The sequence below is a fragment of the Pleurodeles waltl genome, chromosome 1_1 (assembly GCF_031143425.1).
Source record: "Pleurodeles waltl isolate 20211129_DDA chromosome 1_1, aPleWal1.hap1.20221129, whole genome shotgun sequence".
Classification (NCBI taxonomy): Eukaryota; Metazoa; Chordata; class Amphibia; order Caudata; family Salamandridae; genus Pleurodeles; species Pleurodeles waltl.
In genome coordinates this window covers 382,099,563-382,118,752 of record NC_090436.1, presented here as the reverse complement: position 1 = coordinate 382,118,752, position 19,190 = coordinate 382,099,563, and the positions used below count along the sequence as shown (strand labels likewise).

The 19,190-nt window shown below is 45.1% G+C and overlaps 1 protein-coding gene across 1 annotated transcript in view; it reads right to left on the bottom strand.

The window, feature by feature from the left end:
* The window catches only part of KGD4 (alpha-ketoglutarate dehydrogenase subunit 4), a 28,529-nt gene extending 9,605 nt beyond the window's left edge, over positions 1 to 18,924 (bottom strand). Inside the window, exon 1 of the mRNA XM_069223120.1 lies at positions 18,772 to 18,924. Within this exon, the coding sequence (XP_069079221.1) occupies positions 18,772 to 18,810 (39 nt within the window). The 5' untranslated portion in view covers positions 18,811 to 18,924. The remainder of the gene's footprint in view (positions 1 to 18,771) is intronic.
* Positions 18,925 to 19,190: the final 266 nt, after the last annotated feature.

The following is a 19,190-nucleotide window of genomic DNA, read 5'->3' as shown; positions in this document are numbered from 1 at the left end:
AAAATAACCCGGGGGTAGTGGCTCAATAGAACTCCTAGGTGTTTCCCAAGGGTCTAAATAAGATCTTTTGGGCCAGAGTAGGAGATCTAAAATTCACAACAACACAGTCTCGCCCCCCCCCCCCCGATGCGCCCTCGTAGGTCCGATCCAAGCTACCCTTCTGACAAAAAGAATATTGTTAGCCTCTGCCAGGGGAAATACCCTATGCTGCAATAGCCAATTCAGTGTTTTGTTATGTAGCTCCTCATACTTAGGTATCTGACCTGGGAGGAAAGGGGGTGGGGGGGGGAATGACCTTTGTCTAAATTGCCACAAATGGGCAAAAAGCAGGTGGAAGATTGACTACTAATAAATCAGATTTCCTATTAGTGCCCGTATTTCTGGAGAAGGTGCAATAGCTCTCCCCTCTTCTTATATGCCCTACATCACTGCCAGACAGAGTACCAACTTACCATTCTGAGATTTGAGATAACTGAACAGTAGCAGGCCGGTTACAGCCCGGATGGGCAGTGCCTTCATCTAATCTGGGCTTTAATAACATTGAGCAAGAGGTTAGGCCCAGAACCGTTTTCACTAGGGTGGGCTTCCACTGGCAAATTCTCACCAGTCCACAGGGGCCCAGGATCAGAAGACTCGGCTGCCACAGATGTAACCTTTACAAACCCTATTGAGGTCAGCTCACTCTCAGTGGCTGCCAAATGCACACTGAAAGAGGAAGGTTCTTCCCTAATGAAATCACAAATTTTCTGCACCCAGGTCTCAAAGCTCGTCAACCCAGGTAGGCTTGGTATTATGGACTTCTCCTGTAGCTTCTTTTTCAAGATACATTAGGCCGAATCGGAGATGCATAAGCAGGATGTAAGGAAATGCCTCCTTGGCATGGTTGCCCCCTGACTTTTTGCCTTTGCTGATGCTATGTTTACAATTGAAAGTGTGCTGAGGCCTGCTAACCAGGCCCCAGCACCAGTGTTCTTTCCCTAACCTGTACTTTTGTATCCACAATTGGCAGACCCTGGCATCCAGATAAGTCCCTTGTAACTGGTACTTTTAGTACCAAGGGCCCTGATGCCAAGAAAGGTCTCTAAGGGCTGCAGCATGTCTTATGCCACCCTGGAGACCTCTCACCCAGCACAGACACACTGCTTGCCAGCTTGTGTGTGCTAGTGAGGACAAAACGAGTAAGTCGACATGGCACTCCCCTCAGGGTGCCATGCCAGCCTCTCACTGCCTATGCAGTATAGGTAAGACACCCCTCTAGCAGGCCTTACAGCCCTAAGGCAGGGTGCACTATACCATAGGTGAGGGTACCAGTGCATGAGCATGGTACCCCTACAGTGTCTAAACAAAACCTTAGACATTGTAAGTGCAGGGTAGCCATAAGAGTATATGGTCTGGGAGTTTGTCAAACACGAACTCCACAGCACCATAATGGCTACACTGAAAACTGGGAAGTTTGGTATCAAACTTCTCAGCACAATAAATGCACACTGATGCCAGTGTACATTTTATTGTAAAATACACCCCAGAGGGCACCTTAGAGGTGCCCCCTGAAACTTAACCGACTATCTGTGTAGGCTGACTAGTTTTAGCAGCCTGCCACAAACCGAGACATGTTGCTGGCCCCATGGGGAGAGTGCTTTTGTCACTCTGAGGCCAGTAACAAAGCCTGCACTGGGTGGAGATGCTAACACCTCCCTCAGGCAGGAATTGTCACACCTGGCGGTGAGCCTCAAAGGCTCACCTCCTTTGTGCCAACCCAGCAGGACACTCCAGCTAGTGGAGTTGCCCGCCCCCTCCGGCCAGGCCCCACTTTTGGCGGCAAGGCCGGAGAAAATAATGAGAAAAACAAGGAGGAGTCACTGGCCAGTCAGGACAACCCCTAAGGTGTCCTGAGCTGAAGTGACTCTAACTTTTAGAAATCCTCCATCTTGCAGATGGAGGATTCCCCCAATAGGGTTAGGATTGTGACCCCCTCCCCTTGGGAGGAGGCACAAAGAGGGTGTACCCACCCTCAGGGCTAGTAGCCATTGGCTACTAACCCCCCAGACCTAAACACGCCCTTAAATTTAGAATTTAAGGGCTCCCCTGAACCCTAGAAAATTAGATTCCTGCAACTACAAGAAGAAGGACTGCCTAGCTGAAAACCCCTGCAGCGGAAGACCAGAAGACGACAACTGCCTTGGCTCCAGAAACTCACCGGCCTGTCTCCTGCCTTCCAAAGATCCTGCTCCAGCGACGCCTTCCAAAGGGACCAGCGACCTCGACATCCTCTGAGGACTGCCCCTGCTTCGAAAAGACAAGAAACTCCCGAGGACAGCGGACCTGCTCCAAGAAAGGCTGCAACTTTGTTTCCAGCAGCCTTGAAAGAACCCTGCAAGCTCCCCGCAAGAAGCGTGAGACTTGCAACACTGCACCCGGCGACCCCGACTCGGCTGGTGGAGATCCAACACCTCAGGAGGGGGGACCCCAGGACTACTCTGATACTGTGAGTACCAAAACCTGTCCCCCCTGAGCCCCCACAGCGCCGCCTGCAGAGGGAATCCCGAGGCTTCCCCTGACCGCGACTCTTTGAATCCAAAGTCCCGACGCCTGGGAGAGACCCTGCACCCGCAGCCCCCAGGACCTGAAGGACCGGACTTTCACTGGAGAAGTGACCCCCAGGAGTCCCTCTCCCTTGCCCAAGTGGAGGTTTCCCCGAGGAACCCCCCCCTTGCCTGCCTGCAGCGCTGAAGAGATCCCGAGATCTCTCATAGACTAACATTGCGAACCCAACGCTTGTTTCTACACTGCACCCGGCCGCCCCCGCGCTGCTGAGGGTGAAATTTCTGTGTGGGCTTGTGTCCCCCCCGGTGCCCTACAAAACCCCCCTGGTCTGCCCTCCGAAGACGTGGGTACTTACCTGCAAGCAGACCGGAACCGGGGCACCCCCTTCTCTCCATTCTAGCCTATGTGTTTTGGGCACCACTTTGAACTCTGCACCTGACCGGCCCTGAGCTGCTGGTGTGGTGACTTTGGGGTTGCTCTGAACCCCCAACGGTGGGCTACCTTGGACCAAGAACTGAACCCTGTAAGTGTCTTACTTACCTGGTAAAACTAACAAAAACTTACCTCCCCCAGGAACTGTGAAAATTGCACTGTGTCCACTTTTAAAACAGCTATTTGTCAATAACTTGAAAAGTATACATGCAATTTTTATGATTTGACGTTCCTAAAGTACTTACCTGCAATACCTTTCGAATGAGATATTACATGTAGAATTTGAACCTGTGGTTCTTAAAATAAACTAAGAAAAGATATTTTTCTATACAAAAACCTATTGGCTGGATTTGTCTCTGAGTGTGTGTACCTCATTTATTGTCTATGCGTATGTACAACAAATGCTTAACACTACTCCTTGGATAAGCCTACTGCTCGACCACACTACCACAAAATAGAGCATTAGTATTATCTATTTTTACCACTATTTTACCTCTAAGGGGAACCCTTGGACTCTGTGCACGCTATTCCTTACTTTGAAATAGCACATACAGAGCCAACTTCCTACACAGGATCAAAATGGTGAACACTAGGGACTGAACTTGTATAAGCAACTAACTGGCTGAGCGATATATATAGCAATTCAAAAGCCAAAAGGTTACAGGGACTTTATAGTTAGGCTCACAATTTAAAGGTACATAACCATAGAAATTCACATGCTATAGTTATCTCAAGTTACTATAACTCGTTCCCTATTATAAATATAACTTGCGCCCCCGCCATGCAGTTTTTTTTGCCAAAACATTTACTGCAAATATTACATTGATATTATCAATTATGTTATCAAAGATGCCACGAATGCTGTAGTTTGTGGGGTAATTAGCAGTGCCTGGCTTGGGGGGGGTGAGTTATAGTTACCTTAGGGCACGAATTATAGTTTGAGTTATCTCAAGTAACTATAACAGGTGAGTTTCTATGGTTTTGCAACTTTAAAATGTAAGCCTTACTATAACGTCCCTGTAACCTTTGTCTTTTTAACTGAATGTCTATGATTTGTTTAATTCCACTTCCTAACTATAAAGTCTCTGTAACCTTTGGTGTTTTTCAGCGAATTTCTATGGGGTTTTTACGTAATTTTCATTACTATACGTTAATCCAACCACCGCCGCTCACGGTGGGGTTGGCCACAAGTCCTATCCTCTCGGCAAGTCCATGCGGAGAGGGGAAGGGGCCACATGCCCCCCATCCCCTGGCCAATTTGAGCCCCGGGGACACCATCCCCTAGGGCCCTGCTTTAATACATTATTTTGGGGGGGGAAGAAGGTGGGGCTTGTGCCCCTTCCCCCTCCTCAGGCTATTCTCAGCCCTGGGGACCCCATCCCCTGGGGCCCGGCCTAAACATAAAAAAAATGTATTGAGGGGAGGGGGGCTGCGCGGCCCCCCTCCCCAGGCCGATCTCGGCCCCGGGGACCCCATCCATCGGAGCCTGGCCTAAACAAACAAGGTCCATTACATATAATAATTTAAAAGTGGCGGACAGATAGTAAATGAAAGTTATATCTATAACTTTAGAATTTTTAAAGTTTGTATAGTCTTAACTTCGTTTGTATAGGGAAAAGAGGTTTTTGTAACTATAATTAAGCTTTAACCTTCGTTTTTTTTCATTGAATTTCAATACTTTAAATAAGACTTTTAATAAAAATGTGTTTCAAATCGTAGAGTCCAGTGTCGCAAGTGCAGAGTTATGTGGAGTGTCATACAGTACAGTGGAGGGGAGTATTGTAAAGTCTATTGTTATAGAGTGGAGCATGGTAGATTGGAATAAATGTGGTGTATCGTACCAGTGTAATAAAGTGTTATATAATGTAGTGGCATGGTGTCTAATATAATGGAGTCAAGTATTGTAGACTGAAATAGCAAGTTGTACAGTGGAGTGGGGTGTCAAACAGTATTTTATTTATCTATTTAGAAGCGCATAGTTAATTAAATCCGTTACACTGATAATAACATTCATAATTAGAACAGAGTTCACAATAATATTCAACATATCCACACAAGCATTGTAATAAAGTGCTAATGTGCCTAGATATTAAAATGCCTCGATACCTGTAATAAAATATACAAAGTAGTCATTAAACAATAGCTTTTTCTTTTACTTATGAACAGTTATTCCTTTTACTTACTCCGTTAATAAGCCTATAATAATGGATCAAGAATGGTGCTAATGTGCTGAAATGCCTAACACAGATAAAATTTACAGTTGGCAGACTTCTTCCTGCCAACTTTCGTTTCACAGTGCTTGCATCATTAGTGAAGAGTAGTTTATTATTCGATTGCTTAAAATCGTTACAAAGAGACCATAAAAATTCTTATAAAATAACAGATACGAATTAGAGTTAAGGTGAATGCACAGTAAAGTAAAAATACTCAAGTCATCAATAAGATTGGACCACAGCAATGAACAAAGGCCAGGAAGTAGTGGGCCAGTGTTTAAGCTTCGGGGATATTTATGCCGGACAAAGCGCCCTCCACTCCTGCAAGATATCTCACAGTTTGAGAGATCAGTCTTTGATTTGCTGAGTTAAGACAGCTCAAGACCGCATGCCTGTACGTTCTCTCCCCCAGTTGTATCCACAGTGGGTGCAGCAATTTTCAGCATGCAGTCATGGCAGCATTACACAGGTAGAGCATCACAGTTTCCGGCACAAGCCCACATCGATGATAGGGCCTGTCCTTATCGGGCCGAAACCATGGGCTCTCATGCTTGTTAACTGGAAGGATCCCCAAAAGGTGGAGCATGTATTTCCTTTTCATACTGTATTTTAGGACTTCACCGAGGTATGACTGAGTGGCTAAGGAATTGTAGCTATTTAAGATTAACCAAGCATGATGCAATTTCTCAAAAGTTGTCTTGTCTTTGGCCAGTGATAGTTGCTTTGTTACTTTTTGGGTTATTCTTTTAAAAAGCTTGTGGTTTACAGCTAACCACCATAAGCTTTCCAGGCCTAGCCGTACAATTGAGACATCTAGATAGTCTTGGGCCAGGGAGGAGGACGTCTTTGATATTTCCTCCCATATGTAATGATTTATAGCGTTCCCAGACACATTTTTCAATTTGTGACAAAAGTTAATGAAGACTAAGCACCTGTCAAGAGACTGTTTGAGCAGACCAAACTCCATCCTGATCTGAGCTGGTGGGGTATATTGGAGGAGCATGGGAAGATTCTGATATATGCAGACTATGGTATCATCCAGAACCTTAGAGTCTCTGCCACAGATAGCAAAGCTTCCTGTAAGCCAGAGTTGGGACTACATTTGCTCTGGCTACTTCGAGCAGAGGGCAGAGTGAATACTTATTCAGTTTTTTGAAGAGTGTTCAAAGCCCTGAAGACAAGGCGACCCCTTTCTGTCTTTTTTCATCCCTGTGTCTTATGAAGCAGTGTCATTACAGTCAAACAAGAGGCCAAGATATTTATAGTTAGCGGTGTCTTCTAGATTGCTCCCGTACAGACTCCAGGTTACTGTCCCCTTGAGGGATCTCCTGCCATAAATCATGATTTTAGTCTTTTTGTGATTTATTTGCAGACCATTCTTTGGGGTGTAAGCTTCAGTCGCGTTCACTAGGCGGTTCATGCCTACCCTGGTTCGCTAAGTAGAGCAACGTCGTCAACGTAAAGAAGATTTAACAATACGGCTGGGCCAAGCCCAGCCTTGGTGCATGCAAGTTTATAGAGGACAGAACAGTTGGGAGGTCAGCCAAGAAGAGATTGAAAAGTGTTGGAGCCAGCACAAGGGCCCATTTTAGGCCTCTAATTAGTGAGATCTTCATTGAGAGGTTTGATCTGTTCCCCAGTTCTATTCTGACTCAGGTACTGGAATACATATTCCCAATAGCTTTCAGAAGCTGTGGCGGAATTTGCCAACTGTTGAGTTCTCCCATAGCCTACTTTGGCTAACGCTGTTGAAGGCAGCTTGGAAGTCAATGAAGCAAAGATAAAGTGGACGTTTGGCGTCTTTGAGGAATCGAAAACTAACAAGAAGGTCATGATGCTTGTTTCTGTTCCTGTCCTGCTGGTGAACCTGGTTTGATCTGGGAGAAATAATACGTTTTGAGTGGCCCACTAGCGAAGATGTTCTAGGAGAACCCCAGCATAGTATCTTGCTTTATTGTCTATCAGTGCTATCAGCCGATAGTTCCTTGGGTCTGCTTTATTCTCCCTTTATAAATTGGAGAGATGATTTATCCTCTCTAGGATTCTGAAATTGAATCACCTGCCAGCAGGTGTTTGAAAAGAGGGACTATGGCATCTGCCCATTGTGACAGATCAGACTTATAGTCTGTGGGACCCCATTTGGACCAGGAGCCTCTATTTTCCGCCCTTTTGCTACCAGCCATCAAATAGCATCTGAAGTGATGCTGAACTTGCTGTCCTCATGCAGGTTCATGGGATGGTCTAAATCGAACAACAGAGTGGGGTGTCATTTAGAGTAGAGTATGGTGTCAGAGTGGTGTACTGTCAAGTGGAGTGTTGTAAAGTGGAGTACTGTCTCATAGCGGAGTGGCGTAACAGAGAGAAGTTGAGTGGTGTGTGGTTGAGTGTCATACAGTATAGTAGTACGATGGCCTAGAGTGGATGGACACAGAATGGAGTAGAGTGTCATACAGTGGCAAAGTGAAGTACAATGTTATAGAGTGGAGTTGCATACAATGGAGTAGAGTGCCAGACAGCAGAGCGGTGTAGAGTGGAGTATAATAAAGTAGCATAGAGCAGGATAAAGTGTAGTAGAGTGGAGTATAGTGGAGTGGTGGGCACTGGAGTGGAGTAGAATGGAATAAAGTGTGAAAGTGGAGTGGCATGTAGACTTTAGAGGTGTGAAGTGGTGTAGCATACAGTCGAGTAAAGTGTCAATCTGGAGTACCGTATTGTACAGTAGAGTGTAGTGGGGTGTCGTACAGTTTTGGAAAATGTAGAATGCCATACAGTATAGTTGATTTTTGTAGAGTGCGGTGGTGTACAGTACAGTGGTTTAATGTGGATTGACATACAGTGTTATAGCGTGCAATGGCATAGAGTGGAGTGGCGTACAGTGGAGCAAAGTGAAGTGCAGTGGCATACAAAGAGTTGTATACAGTTTAGCAGAATGGCCTAGAGTACTGTAGAGCAGCAGAGTGAAGTAGTGTTGTACAGTGACATACAATATAGTACAGTGGAGTGTGAGAGTATAGACAGGAGTAAAGTGTTTGGGAGTAGAATATACTGTAGTAGAGTGGATAGTTGTACAGTAACATACTGAGGTAAAGACTTGTACAGTGGAGCAGAGTCGAGTGGAATGGTGTAACAGTGTGAACTAAAGTATAATAGAGATAATTGATGTATCAGCGTAGAGTGGTGTGGAGGGTACTTGTGTAGTGTAGTTATTAAAATGTTATGAACTGGAGAGGGGGCTCATACAGTAGAGTGGAGTGCTCTATCATATAGAAAAGTGTTGCATGGTGGACTAGAGTATTTTGGAGAGTACAGGCATAGAGCGTAGTATAGAGTTGGACAGTGAGGAGTATAGGGATAGAATGGAGCAGAATGTCGTAGAGTGCCATAAAGTGTGGTAGACTTTTATAGAATGGAGGAGAGTCTCATACAATGGAGTGGATTACTGTAAAGTGGAGCAGCATACTGTGGAAGAGCATACAGTGGGATACCACTATACAGTGGAATGTAGATGGGTGGAGTGGCACAATGTGGAATGGTATATAGTGGATTAGCTTAGAGTGAAGTGACATACATTGTAGTGTCGAGGAGACATGAATTTGAGTGGAGCCTCATATAGTGGATTGGAGTACTGTGTCGAACAATGTTGGAAACTGTTGTGGAGTAGAGTGTTGTACAACAGTGTGTACAGACAGAGTTGAGGCAAATTTGGACAGTGGCGTGTACAAGAATAGAGTGGAGTAGAGTCTAGCAGAGTGGCATACAGTGTAGTAGTTTTGTAGAGTGGAGTTATATAGTGTGGAGGAGAGTACACTGAAGAGGCATAGAGGGGAGTAGCATATAGTGGTGGGTGTAGAGTGTAAAAGCATACAATGTAGTGGTGTAGAATGGAGTGGCGTAAAGTGTAATAGCATGTAATGCAGTAGTGTACAGTGGAGTGGCGTGCAGCTGGCATGGTGTGGACTGGAGCAGTGTCTTGTGGACCGGGGTAATAGCATACAGCTGAGTGGAATACCATACAGTAGAGGGGCAAAAATGTAAGTTGCATACAATGCTCCTACATAGAATGGAGTGGCGTAAAATAGAATAGCAGAGTGGAATATCATTGAATAGAGTGGAGTGACGTAGACCGAAGTGCTGTACAGTGGAGTCGGGTAGAGTGACAGAGCGTATACTGGAGTGGCGTAGTGTCCAATGGACTAGCATAGAAAGGAGTGCCATGGAGTGGTGCACACTGGAGTGCCGTAGAGTGGAGTAGTGTCTAGTGGAGTGGCATACAATGGAATAGCATAGAGTGGAGTAGTGTCTAGGAACGTGCCATAGACTAGAATAGTGCATACTAGAGTAGCGTACACTGCAGTGGTGTAGACTGGCATGGCGTACACTGGAATGTGGTATAGTATAATAGCATACAGTGGAGTGGCGTCCAATTGCACAGAGCAGAATAGAGTGGAGTGGCATTGAGTGGAGTTGCAGACAGTGGAGAGGCATGGAGTGGAGTTGCATACAGTGTAATAGCATATAGTGGACTGGCACAGAGTGGTGTTTTGTACAGTGTAATAGCGTGGAGTGGCATAAAGCAGAGTGTTGTACAGCAGTGGCATAAAGTATAATAGTGTATAGTGGAGTAGGGTATACTCGAGTGGTTTAGACTCAAGTGTCGTAGGGTAGAGTGTAATATCATGCAGTGGAGCAGCACCGTCCAATGGATTAGCGTAGAATGAGGTGGCATAAAGTGGGGTGCCATACACTAGAGTGGGTAGAGTGGAGTAGTGTACAGTGGAGTGTTGCAGAGCGGAGTGGCACACAGTGGAAGAGTTGAGTGGCAAAGCATACAGTAGAATGGCATAGAGTGGAATAGGTTCTAGTGAATTAGTGTCCAGTGGAGTTAGGTAGACTGGAGTGGCGAAGAGGGGAGGTGCGTACAGTGTAAAGTGGAATTTACAGTGGCACTGTGTGTAATGCAATAGCGTAGAGTGGAGAGGCGTAGTGAGGAGTCTCATACAGTGGAGTGGCTACAGTGCAGTGGTGTGAAGTTTAGCAGCAATGTAGATTACAGTTTTCAGAACAATGCAAAACATTGTCCTGTGCTGCCTTTGCATTTCTCCAGATTTATCAATAAACGCTGGGCCATGCATCATAGCCTTGCACTGCTTTGTAAATTTGACATAAGTATTGCATTGCCCGTGCCACACCATGCGAGACACAAGGGTATCGCAATCCAATAATATAGCTACGCCTTAGTTACATTTTGGGCCATGGAACACCGCGATAGCATTGCAATATTCAGTGGTACATGGCGATGACAAGCCAGTATATAATTGGGTAATGTCTGTTTTTAGAGAATGAAAAGGCATCCATATTGTTTTTATTACAATTGGCTGTGTTCAGTGTTAGGGAATTAGATACAGGTAAGTAGTAGGTCCCTCTTACAACTTTATTAAAATGTTAACAGGTAGAGAATGGTATTTATATATTTTTAAATAAGCTTACGGCCACGTGCTGCTGTAGTTTCACATAATTTTGTGAAATTTCGCTGTGGCAGATATCACTTAGTTTAAAAGCCTTATAACTTAAAAATACTTATCCTACCTAACTCCAGTACCCCAAAAGCATGTTCTCTGCACCAGAATGTATAATCGTGCCATATTTCATGCAAATCCATTCAGCCGTTTTCACACTACGTCAGATAAAATAGTCTATGGGAAATGCTTTGGTGGAAAAACATGTTTTGGAAACCCTTTTATCTTTGCACCCCCTTTAGGATTCATCACAAACATTTTCATCATCTTAAAATTTAGAAAATGCTATAGGTCTGGAACATTTTGTGGTGATTTGTCAAACAGGTGGAACGTTACTAGGGAGATAATAGAGGAATTCCTATCTTTGGGAATACCAACTATAACTACAGAGTGGCAATCCGACTTAATGCGATTTCTTTATTTATTCTATTTGGTATGTATTTGTTTATTGGTTTACATAATCATGTGACCATAAATGTGTCTTTCAGTTGTTCATGTAGTAATTCTGAAATTTTACATATGCAGTCTAGTTTATATTTTGGGCTTCCTTGTTGCTTTTAGCAGGATTGTGCTACATAAGAAGCCCAACGTGAATGAAAGCTAATCATTGTTGTTATAAAAAATTAAGATTATTATGTTTTTTTCTAATAGTCAATTATGTCCTCCATATTGTAGTTTATGTAGCTCACTGCTAGGTCACTTTTCCATTTTAAGAAAGATGGCTTTTGTTTGGCTTGTTTAGCGCATTTTTATTTTGTGAGCCAGAGAGCAGGCAAAGAAAACGTTTGTATATTAAGATGTAGTCTATTCGTTATGTATTTGTTTATAGGTTTTCATTTGCATATGACCATAAATAGATTTTTCAGTTGTTCATGCAGTAAACCTGAAACTTTACATTTGCAGCCTAGTTCATTTGTTAGGCTTCCTTGGTACTTTTAGTAGTATTGTGCTACAAGATATCACTAAATTGCTGGCCCTGATAACTTCATAACCACTTCATAACATAACTTGCTATAGCAAAGGGAATTATTTACATAGTCTAATGTGCACTGCTGCGTTATTTCATTGCAATCCGTTGAGCCATTTTGCTGCTTCATGAAATACGAAAGTGTATGTAAAATGCACTGATTTTAAGTGTGTTCTGGGCTCTGCCTCTTCTTGTACCCCTTTTACCAAACGGCGGCAAACTTTCAATCCTTCGACAAAGTAATGGGTGCAGCAGGTCTTCAAAGTTTTGCGCCAACCCCATGCACAGTTTTTTCCTCATTAATTTGACTGCTAATTCTTCATTTGTATTTTTAATAACGTTATTAAATTGCCATGAGTACTGTAATATCTGGGGTAACTAGCAGTGCATGGCGAGGGCACGAGTTATAGTTACCTTAGCGCGCGATTTATAGTTATTTGAAACAACTATAAGTGCTGAATTTCTATGGTTTTGTATGAGTAAATTCAGAACTCACATATAACGTCACTGTTTATTTTCTATTTCTGAACTGGTTACGTCCCTGTAACCTTTGTTTTTTTTTTTTTTTCCAGTGAATTTCTATGTTTTTAAAATGGCAAGTATTTTTTAAATTACTATATGTGTATCCAGTCTCTGTCGCGCACGTCCTTCGGCTGTGTGCTGCAGGGGGTAGCCACAGGGCCTAGCCTATGGCCAAGCCCTTATGACCACCCATCCGATTTTAACTCCAGGGACCCCATCCCCCAACCATAAACACAAATGGAGGAGGGGAGCAGGACAGCCACTTCCCCGAGGCGATTTTGGCCCCAGGAACCTGCTAGTGCAGGTGTCTTAATAAGAAATTATTAATGAGAGTTTATGTATTTTGAATAACGAGTTTATGTTGAAAATGAAATAACGTAGAAAAATAATGCACGCATTTGAAAACGTGACCACGATGAATGGCCACCAATGTTAACGAAGCGTACTAATCAACGATTAATACTTATGAAATATTGAATATATGCTAGACTAATGCAGTAATAGGTCATATTAAGGGTTATAAAGAATGGTTTAGCTTTATTAATTGTAGGCCTTAACTTAGCGAGTGTCTTGGCGTATTTTTGCCAGGTCTCATGTAGAAGCTGTATTTCTTAGTGTTTAATAAAAAATGCTGACCAAGTGAACTAAACTGTGAATTGTTTATTGTATTGTTTAAATGTGCTCATAACGGAAGCTTTTCGTGAGAACCGACGGCTAGGAGATGATGTTCTTCCTAATGCAACATTTTATATGTAATGTGTGCGAGACTGACTTTCCCAGGGCAAGAACAATGAAGATACTGACTAGAGTGGAAGCTGCAACAATATTGTTACCCGACAAGCCGGATGATAAGGACATCGCAAAACAAACCAATCAACAATATGAGAACTGAGAAATATTAGAATTCATAGATTTGGTATAGTAGTTTTATTGGGTAGAGTGTGAACATACAATTAACTGACCAATAGGGAATTAGGGGATAGTTTAGGTGACTTTGATATAACGCCGCAGAGGGAAAAGTTTCAGACTTTAGGAGACAGAGATTCATTCAGACATTCTGAGAGAAAACAGATTATTCCGATATTCTGGCTCTTTGGGCTCATTTTCCCTGACTTACAGCCTGATGCCTTGCTGATCAACTGATGTCCTGAGGACGAAGACTGATTCTGCTTTGCTGATCCATACCGAGGATAGGTATACCCTGAAATGTGATTATTATGCATATTTGCTTTTCCTTTCTAGGTACCAAATGTGCTGTTTTGCCTATGACTATCATAGTTAGATGTTTTCCAAATTGGTGTTACTAAATTTTTTGCATGAATCCCAACATGCGGATGCTAATCTGGTGTTAGTTAAGGACCCTGACTTTTAACAATAGAGACTAATGCTAGATCGATTTCTCTGCTTAACTTCATTTATTTCATCTTGTTAACGCAGCGGACTCTGCTATTGATTTGCACCGTAACTTTAGAATGTGTTGTAGTTCAAGCTTTGATTAGATTGTGTTTCTTCTGCCACTTTGAACAACCAGTGTTGTTTCTGTATGTGTTTCATTTGAAAATCATTTACATGACCTTAGCATTGTTAATATAGGGAAATAAACATTTTAAACTTTTACAAAAAGGTGTGGTTATGCATGACTGAAAGGTCATGGTGCGTGATACTTACTGACTTCATTGATTATTGATTACTAATGATTATGGATTACTGTGTATTGATTTATGTACTGGAGCTATGATAAGAACTTCTTAATAGCGAGTCAAAAGGTTTCATCGACCTATTGGCGTCCTTTTGTAAGTTTACGTATTCAGGTCTGACGCGCTAACATACCCCAACCCCCAGGGCCCGGCCTTTATTCAATAGGGGAGTGGAGCCACACCACCCTCCTCCCCAGGCTGATTTCAGCCCGAGGGACCCCATTACCCGGGGCCCAGCCTCCATAATAATGGAGGAGGGGCGTTGCAGCCCCCTTCCCTTGGTAATTTTGGCCGAGGGTACCCCATCCCTGGCCATAGATAAAAAGGAGAGGGGGTCCCCTTCCACAGACCAAATTTGGGCACAGGGCATCCTATCCCCTGGGGCCCCACCTTTATTTAATGCAGCAGGGAGCCGAGTGGCACCCCTCCCTGAGCCGATCTCGGCCCGCAAACCCCATCCCTTGGTGTCAGGTCGTAACTAAATCGAGGGGGGGCACATGGCTTCCCCCCCTCCCCCAGGGCTGATTGTGGCCCTGAGGACCCCATTCCCCGGGGCACATCAACGCCCCCACAGTCCCAGCAGGCTCCAAAGCTTCTGCGGAAGTAGGCATTGCTGCCACAGACAGGGAGCTGCTAAACCTGTAGCTCCCTGTCTGTGAGAGCAATCTCTTCCTCTATTTCCCTGCCTGCATGTCTGCGAGCAGGGAAACAGAGGAAACCTCCACACCCAGCAAGCAAGAGCTGGGAGCAGAGTTGTGTTAGCTCTGACTTGGTGGGAGCTGTTAAATGTCCTGGGGTGGGCACGGCCCCCCCTCCGACCTTAAACTTTGCCCCGGGAAGGTGGTGGTCCCAGGAGTCCGCAACAGGCCCCATACATCATTTTGATTCAGTCCAGGAGGTGGTGGTCACCAGGGTTGCCCCCCCCTCCCCACTGATTCCCAAAGAATTGCCCAGGGGAGGTGGTGATCACCGGGGGTCTGCAAAGACCCCCTTCATCATCTTTCAGCCCCAGGGAGGTGGTGGTCCCAGGGCTGCGGGCATGGGGTGGGGGTCACATAAATTTGTTGTTCAGCCCCAGGTCTCCCCCATCCCCCCTTAAAACAACTGTTTTGACCCAGGGAGGTGGTGGTCCCCGGGCGCTACACATCCCCCTGCAGTTATTTAATAAAGCCCCAGGGAGGTGATGGCCCCCTGGGCTCAAAGATCCTCAGGAGGGGGACACCGAGCACTCCCCTCTTTTTTTTCCTCTTTTTTTTTTTTTTAAATGTCCATGGGACCTGGCTCACCCAGGGCCCCATTTAAAACACCGATGGGAGCCCATCCTTCTTGTTTTTTTTAAATAAATGCTTTTTTGCGCGTGCACACACCACACACCAAATATATTGTAAAGGTACACACAGGTGGAGTTAACCTTTTAAGTGCTGGTGTCAGTCAATGGTCAACATCCGCACTACCTTCCCAATGCATGTGTCTGTCATTGGCCGACTCTGTGGAGGTATCTGCACCAGAGGGAGTTCTTTGTTTTTGGATCTCGTGTAGACAGAGCATGCGCTGTTTTTTTCAAGACGTGTTACTTAATGTTTGTGGGCTTGGACTCTGCTTGTAATTTACCATTAGTGGGTTTCAAAGCTCTTTGTACCCACTCCCTCCCATTGCCGTGCCCTCACCCAGCACAATAGATGAGCCGGGAGGCCAGATGCCTTTGTCCAGCCCTCTGACTTTTGTTCTTGTTGCAACTATAGTTATAGCGCAAACTCAAAGCGAAGGTACTGGAATGCTTTACACAAAGGTGCATTTATTTTGTGTTGGCATGGGAAGATTAAGGCCCTCATTACGAGTCTGGCGGTCTTGAGACTGCCAGCCGGTGGTGAAGACCGTCATATTACGAGTTGTGGGCTTTGGCTGAAGCCAAACCTCCACTACTCTGCTTGGCCCACCGGTGCAGCTGCACCGCCGCAGCTGACGGTGACCTCCTCCAATCCAGCGGCAGGCATCAGGCCGCCGTCCGGATTACGTGGTTGCACACCGCCAGGCTTTCCGTAGCGGTCACCCCGCCACAAAAAAACCTGCCGGTCACGCACCCAGCAACAGGAATCTTCATTCCTGTCGCCGGCACACACACATAAACACATATGCACACCCACCCCCACCCGTTCATACACTCACAGGCACCCCCACCAGTTCATGCACGCATTCACATACACACCCATTCAGCATACTTGCTCTCAGACACACCCACTCCCATTCATCCATACAGACACGCACATACACTTGCAAACATGCACGCATTCAGCACCCAAACACAACACAGACCCTCCCCCCCTCTTTCGGACGCCCACTTACCTCTTCCATCAAGGAGGACACCCGGAGGGGACGGTCCTGGTGGTCATCCCCCTCCATCACCACCACGCCAGCAGGACACCTCCGAGCCTTATTACAGCAGGTAATACGGAGGGCGGAGTCATGATGGCGTGGCGGTGACGGAGAGGGAGAGGGAACAGCCTCAGTACCGCCGACCGCCACAACAAATGATGGCTGCTCACCGCCTCAAAAATGGCAGTGAGCAGCCACCACTCATAGTTTGGTGGTCTGCTGACCACCAGCACTAGCGGTCGAGTGGCTGGTCCGGCTCTGGCAGTCAATGGAATTGACCGCCAAAGTCGAAATGAGGGTCTAAGTGATTTGCCCACAGTCACAGAACGTACAGCCGGCGCTGAGACTCAAACCTGCTTCCTCAGCTCTAAAGTCAGTAGCTTCAGCTATTATGCCAAATACCCTCTACCCTGGCTTGCTTGCAGATATCAGACTGCTGGACTTGCTTCCATGTTTGAAGTCCCCTAAGGCAGAGCTCTCCAGTGTCAACACTGACGTTATTTACTTTTTGCACTGGGAAGCTCTGCCTTCGAATAGGAAAGCAATGTGACAATTTTCTCTGTAAACAATTGACATCTGGCTGAAAGTTTTGTGAAGAAATATGTCACCAAATAAATGCATGGCATGTTCAATTTATTTGTATAATCTTAAGGTTTTTCTATGGAACCAGACAGGCTCTAGCTTTCAGTGGCTCCGCCACCTTTACTTACTTGGTCCACTGGTTGCTTGGTCCTTGCTTGGCACAATGTCCTGCCTGCTGCAGAGTTTGAATGGTAAACAAAACAAAGAAATGTAGCACAAGTAGGTGTGGGAAGCAATGCGGAAAGTGAGTGGAGGCAACACAGGTGCGAGGATGGAGGAATGCAAGTCAAGACAAAGTTTTGTGGCGCAGGATAGGGAGAAACCAAACATACGAGACAGGAGCGTGGTGATGGGTAAAAGCCCACAGGTGAGAATGCTACACAAGCGGTGGCAGGGAGAGAAGTACACTAGGGCAAACACATCACAGAGTGGGCAGGATCCATTGGCTTCTCCAATGCTTGTTTATTTTCTCTGTTTTCTTCCTCATTTTCTCTATTGTCTCTCATCTACCAATCTTCTCTATTTACAACCAGGGTAAGCACCTCCTCCCATATCATCATAGCCAATTTTCAACAGCCAGATTTTTAAAAGACAACCTAAAGCATTGTATGTGCCCTAGTCTTGGTCTGATTCGGCTGAACTAGGCGAACACATCTGATAGAAATAATTGGTAGGTTAAGAAACAAAAACTGGAAACAGTTTGTCATGACATGTTGGTGGCTTTCCTATATGCAGCGAGACTGACCACACAGGCATGTGTGTGTATATATGTTCTGGCTGGGGGCTGCTGGAAAGTTACAGCAAAGATTACAAAATGTATATAGCTGCCGACTGTGAAATAGGGGAATCAGGTTTGAGTCCCAGCATTGGCTCACCATCCTGTGATTTTCCACTAAAAAAAAAAAAAAATTTGGGCTCTTCTTCCTTAAAAAAATATATATATATATATATATATATATATATATATATATATATATATATAAACTTGTGTAATAAAATCCTGTACTTGGTGTAATGCGCTTTAATTCTTTGGGCCAAGTTCGCACTGTTTAGCACTACAAACGGATAACTAGGACCACACCGCTACCTTTCAACTTCCTGAACAAAATAAATGCGGGCCCCGTAAGGGGTTTAAGAGAGTAATCACATTAGGTGAATGACTAATTAACACGAAGAAAAAAAAAAAGAGGGTGAGCGGTCTGATATGCACATTACAGGCGCACGTTTCCCTTGCACACACAGAACAGGTACATATGAACATCATTATTTCAAGATTCCCTCACACAAAAAGTGGCATCCATCAGGAAAGCAAGCGTTTCCCACACACATACAAAGAGATTACATACGCCATAAGACATAACATTCATCATATGTACTGTATTGTAATCGTATTTATATAGCGCTTACTACCCCTGGCGAGGCGTCGAAGCCCTATTCGGTGAGTAGCACGCTAATCTTTGAAGAGCTTAAGTTGTTTAAGCAAATTGTCTACCCTGTCCCCCTTGGACTTCAGGAGCAAATGACATAAACAAGCGACATATTAGACAAAGGATGCGAAATCAAAATGTAAGAGTGGGGCGACAAGCGAGGGCTCTCAAATCTGCAGGAGACAAAATTAGCGTCAATGGTGTCCCCACTGAAACGGCAGATCTGAAGACTGTTCTATGACGAGATCGCAACAAGCGAGACTCGAGCATCACACGTGCACAGTTCTCCGATACATTACTATTCAATACTTTTGTAACCAGTAATCAGAACGCCCAGAGTTGTTATGACCGTTATTAACGTTCGCGGAATTCTTGTAACCCTCATTGTGGAAGGCAGTGCATTTGCGGACTTTAAAGACGGGCCGAGATTTCATGCTCGGTCTTCGGCCCACTATTATGTGTCTCTCCTTTCGAGTACGGGGGTATTCGCAAAGTTACCTGAACGACCCTGCTGGCGGCAGCCATCTTGCTGCCCATGGCGACCCGACGTCTCTGCGAGTTCCGGGTCAGCGACTGAGACGACCAAGCGATTGAGAGAAAGGAATTACCCTGCGAGAGGAAGCATCACTGGCACGTCAGACAATTAATAGTTCGACGTCAGAGCGGCTGCCTACCGACTACGAGCACGTCAGCCATCTTAAAATGTGCAGCGTGGCTCCCAGCAATTAGAAAACCCAAAGGAAACGGTTGTATCATTGCATTTTCTTTCTGCCCCTTGGCTATCCTCGGGACAATTTGCTATGCACACACAATTACATACTTGCAAAACATTCGCTGTTTCGGGAGGCGATGCGGGATCGAGTTTTTTGCCCCGACTTGCGCACGTCGGGGTATACAGAGAGCAGGCTCAGATTGGC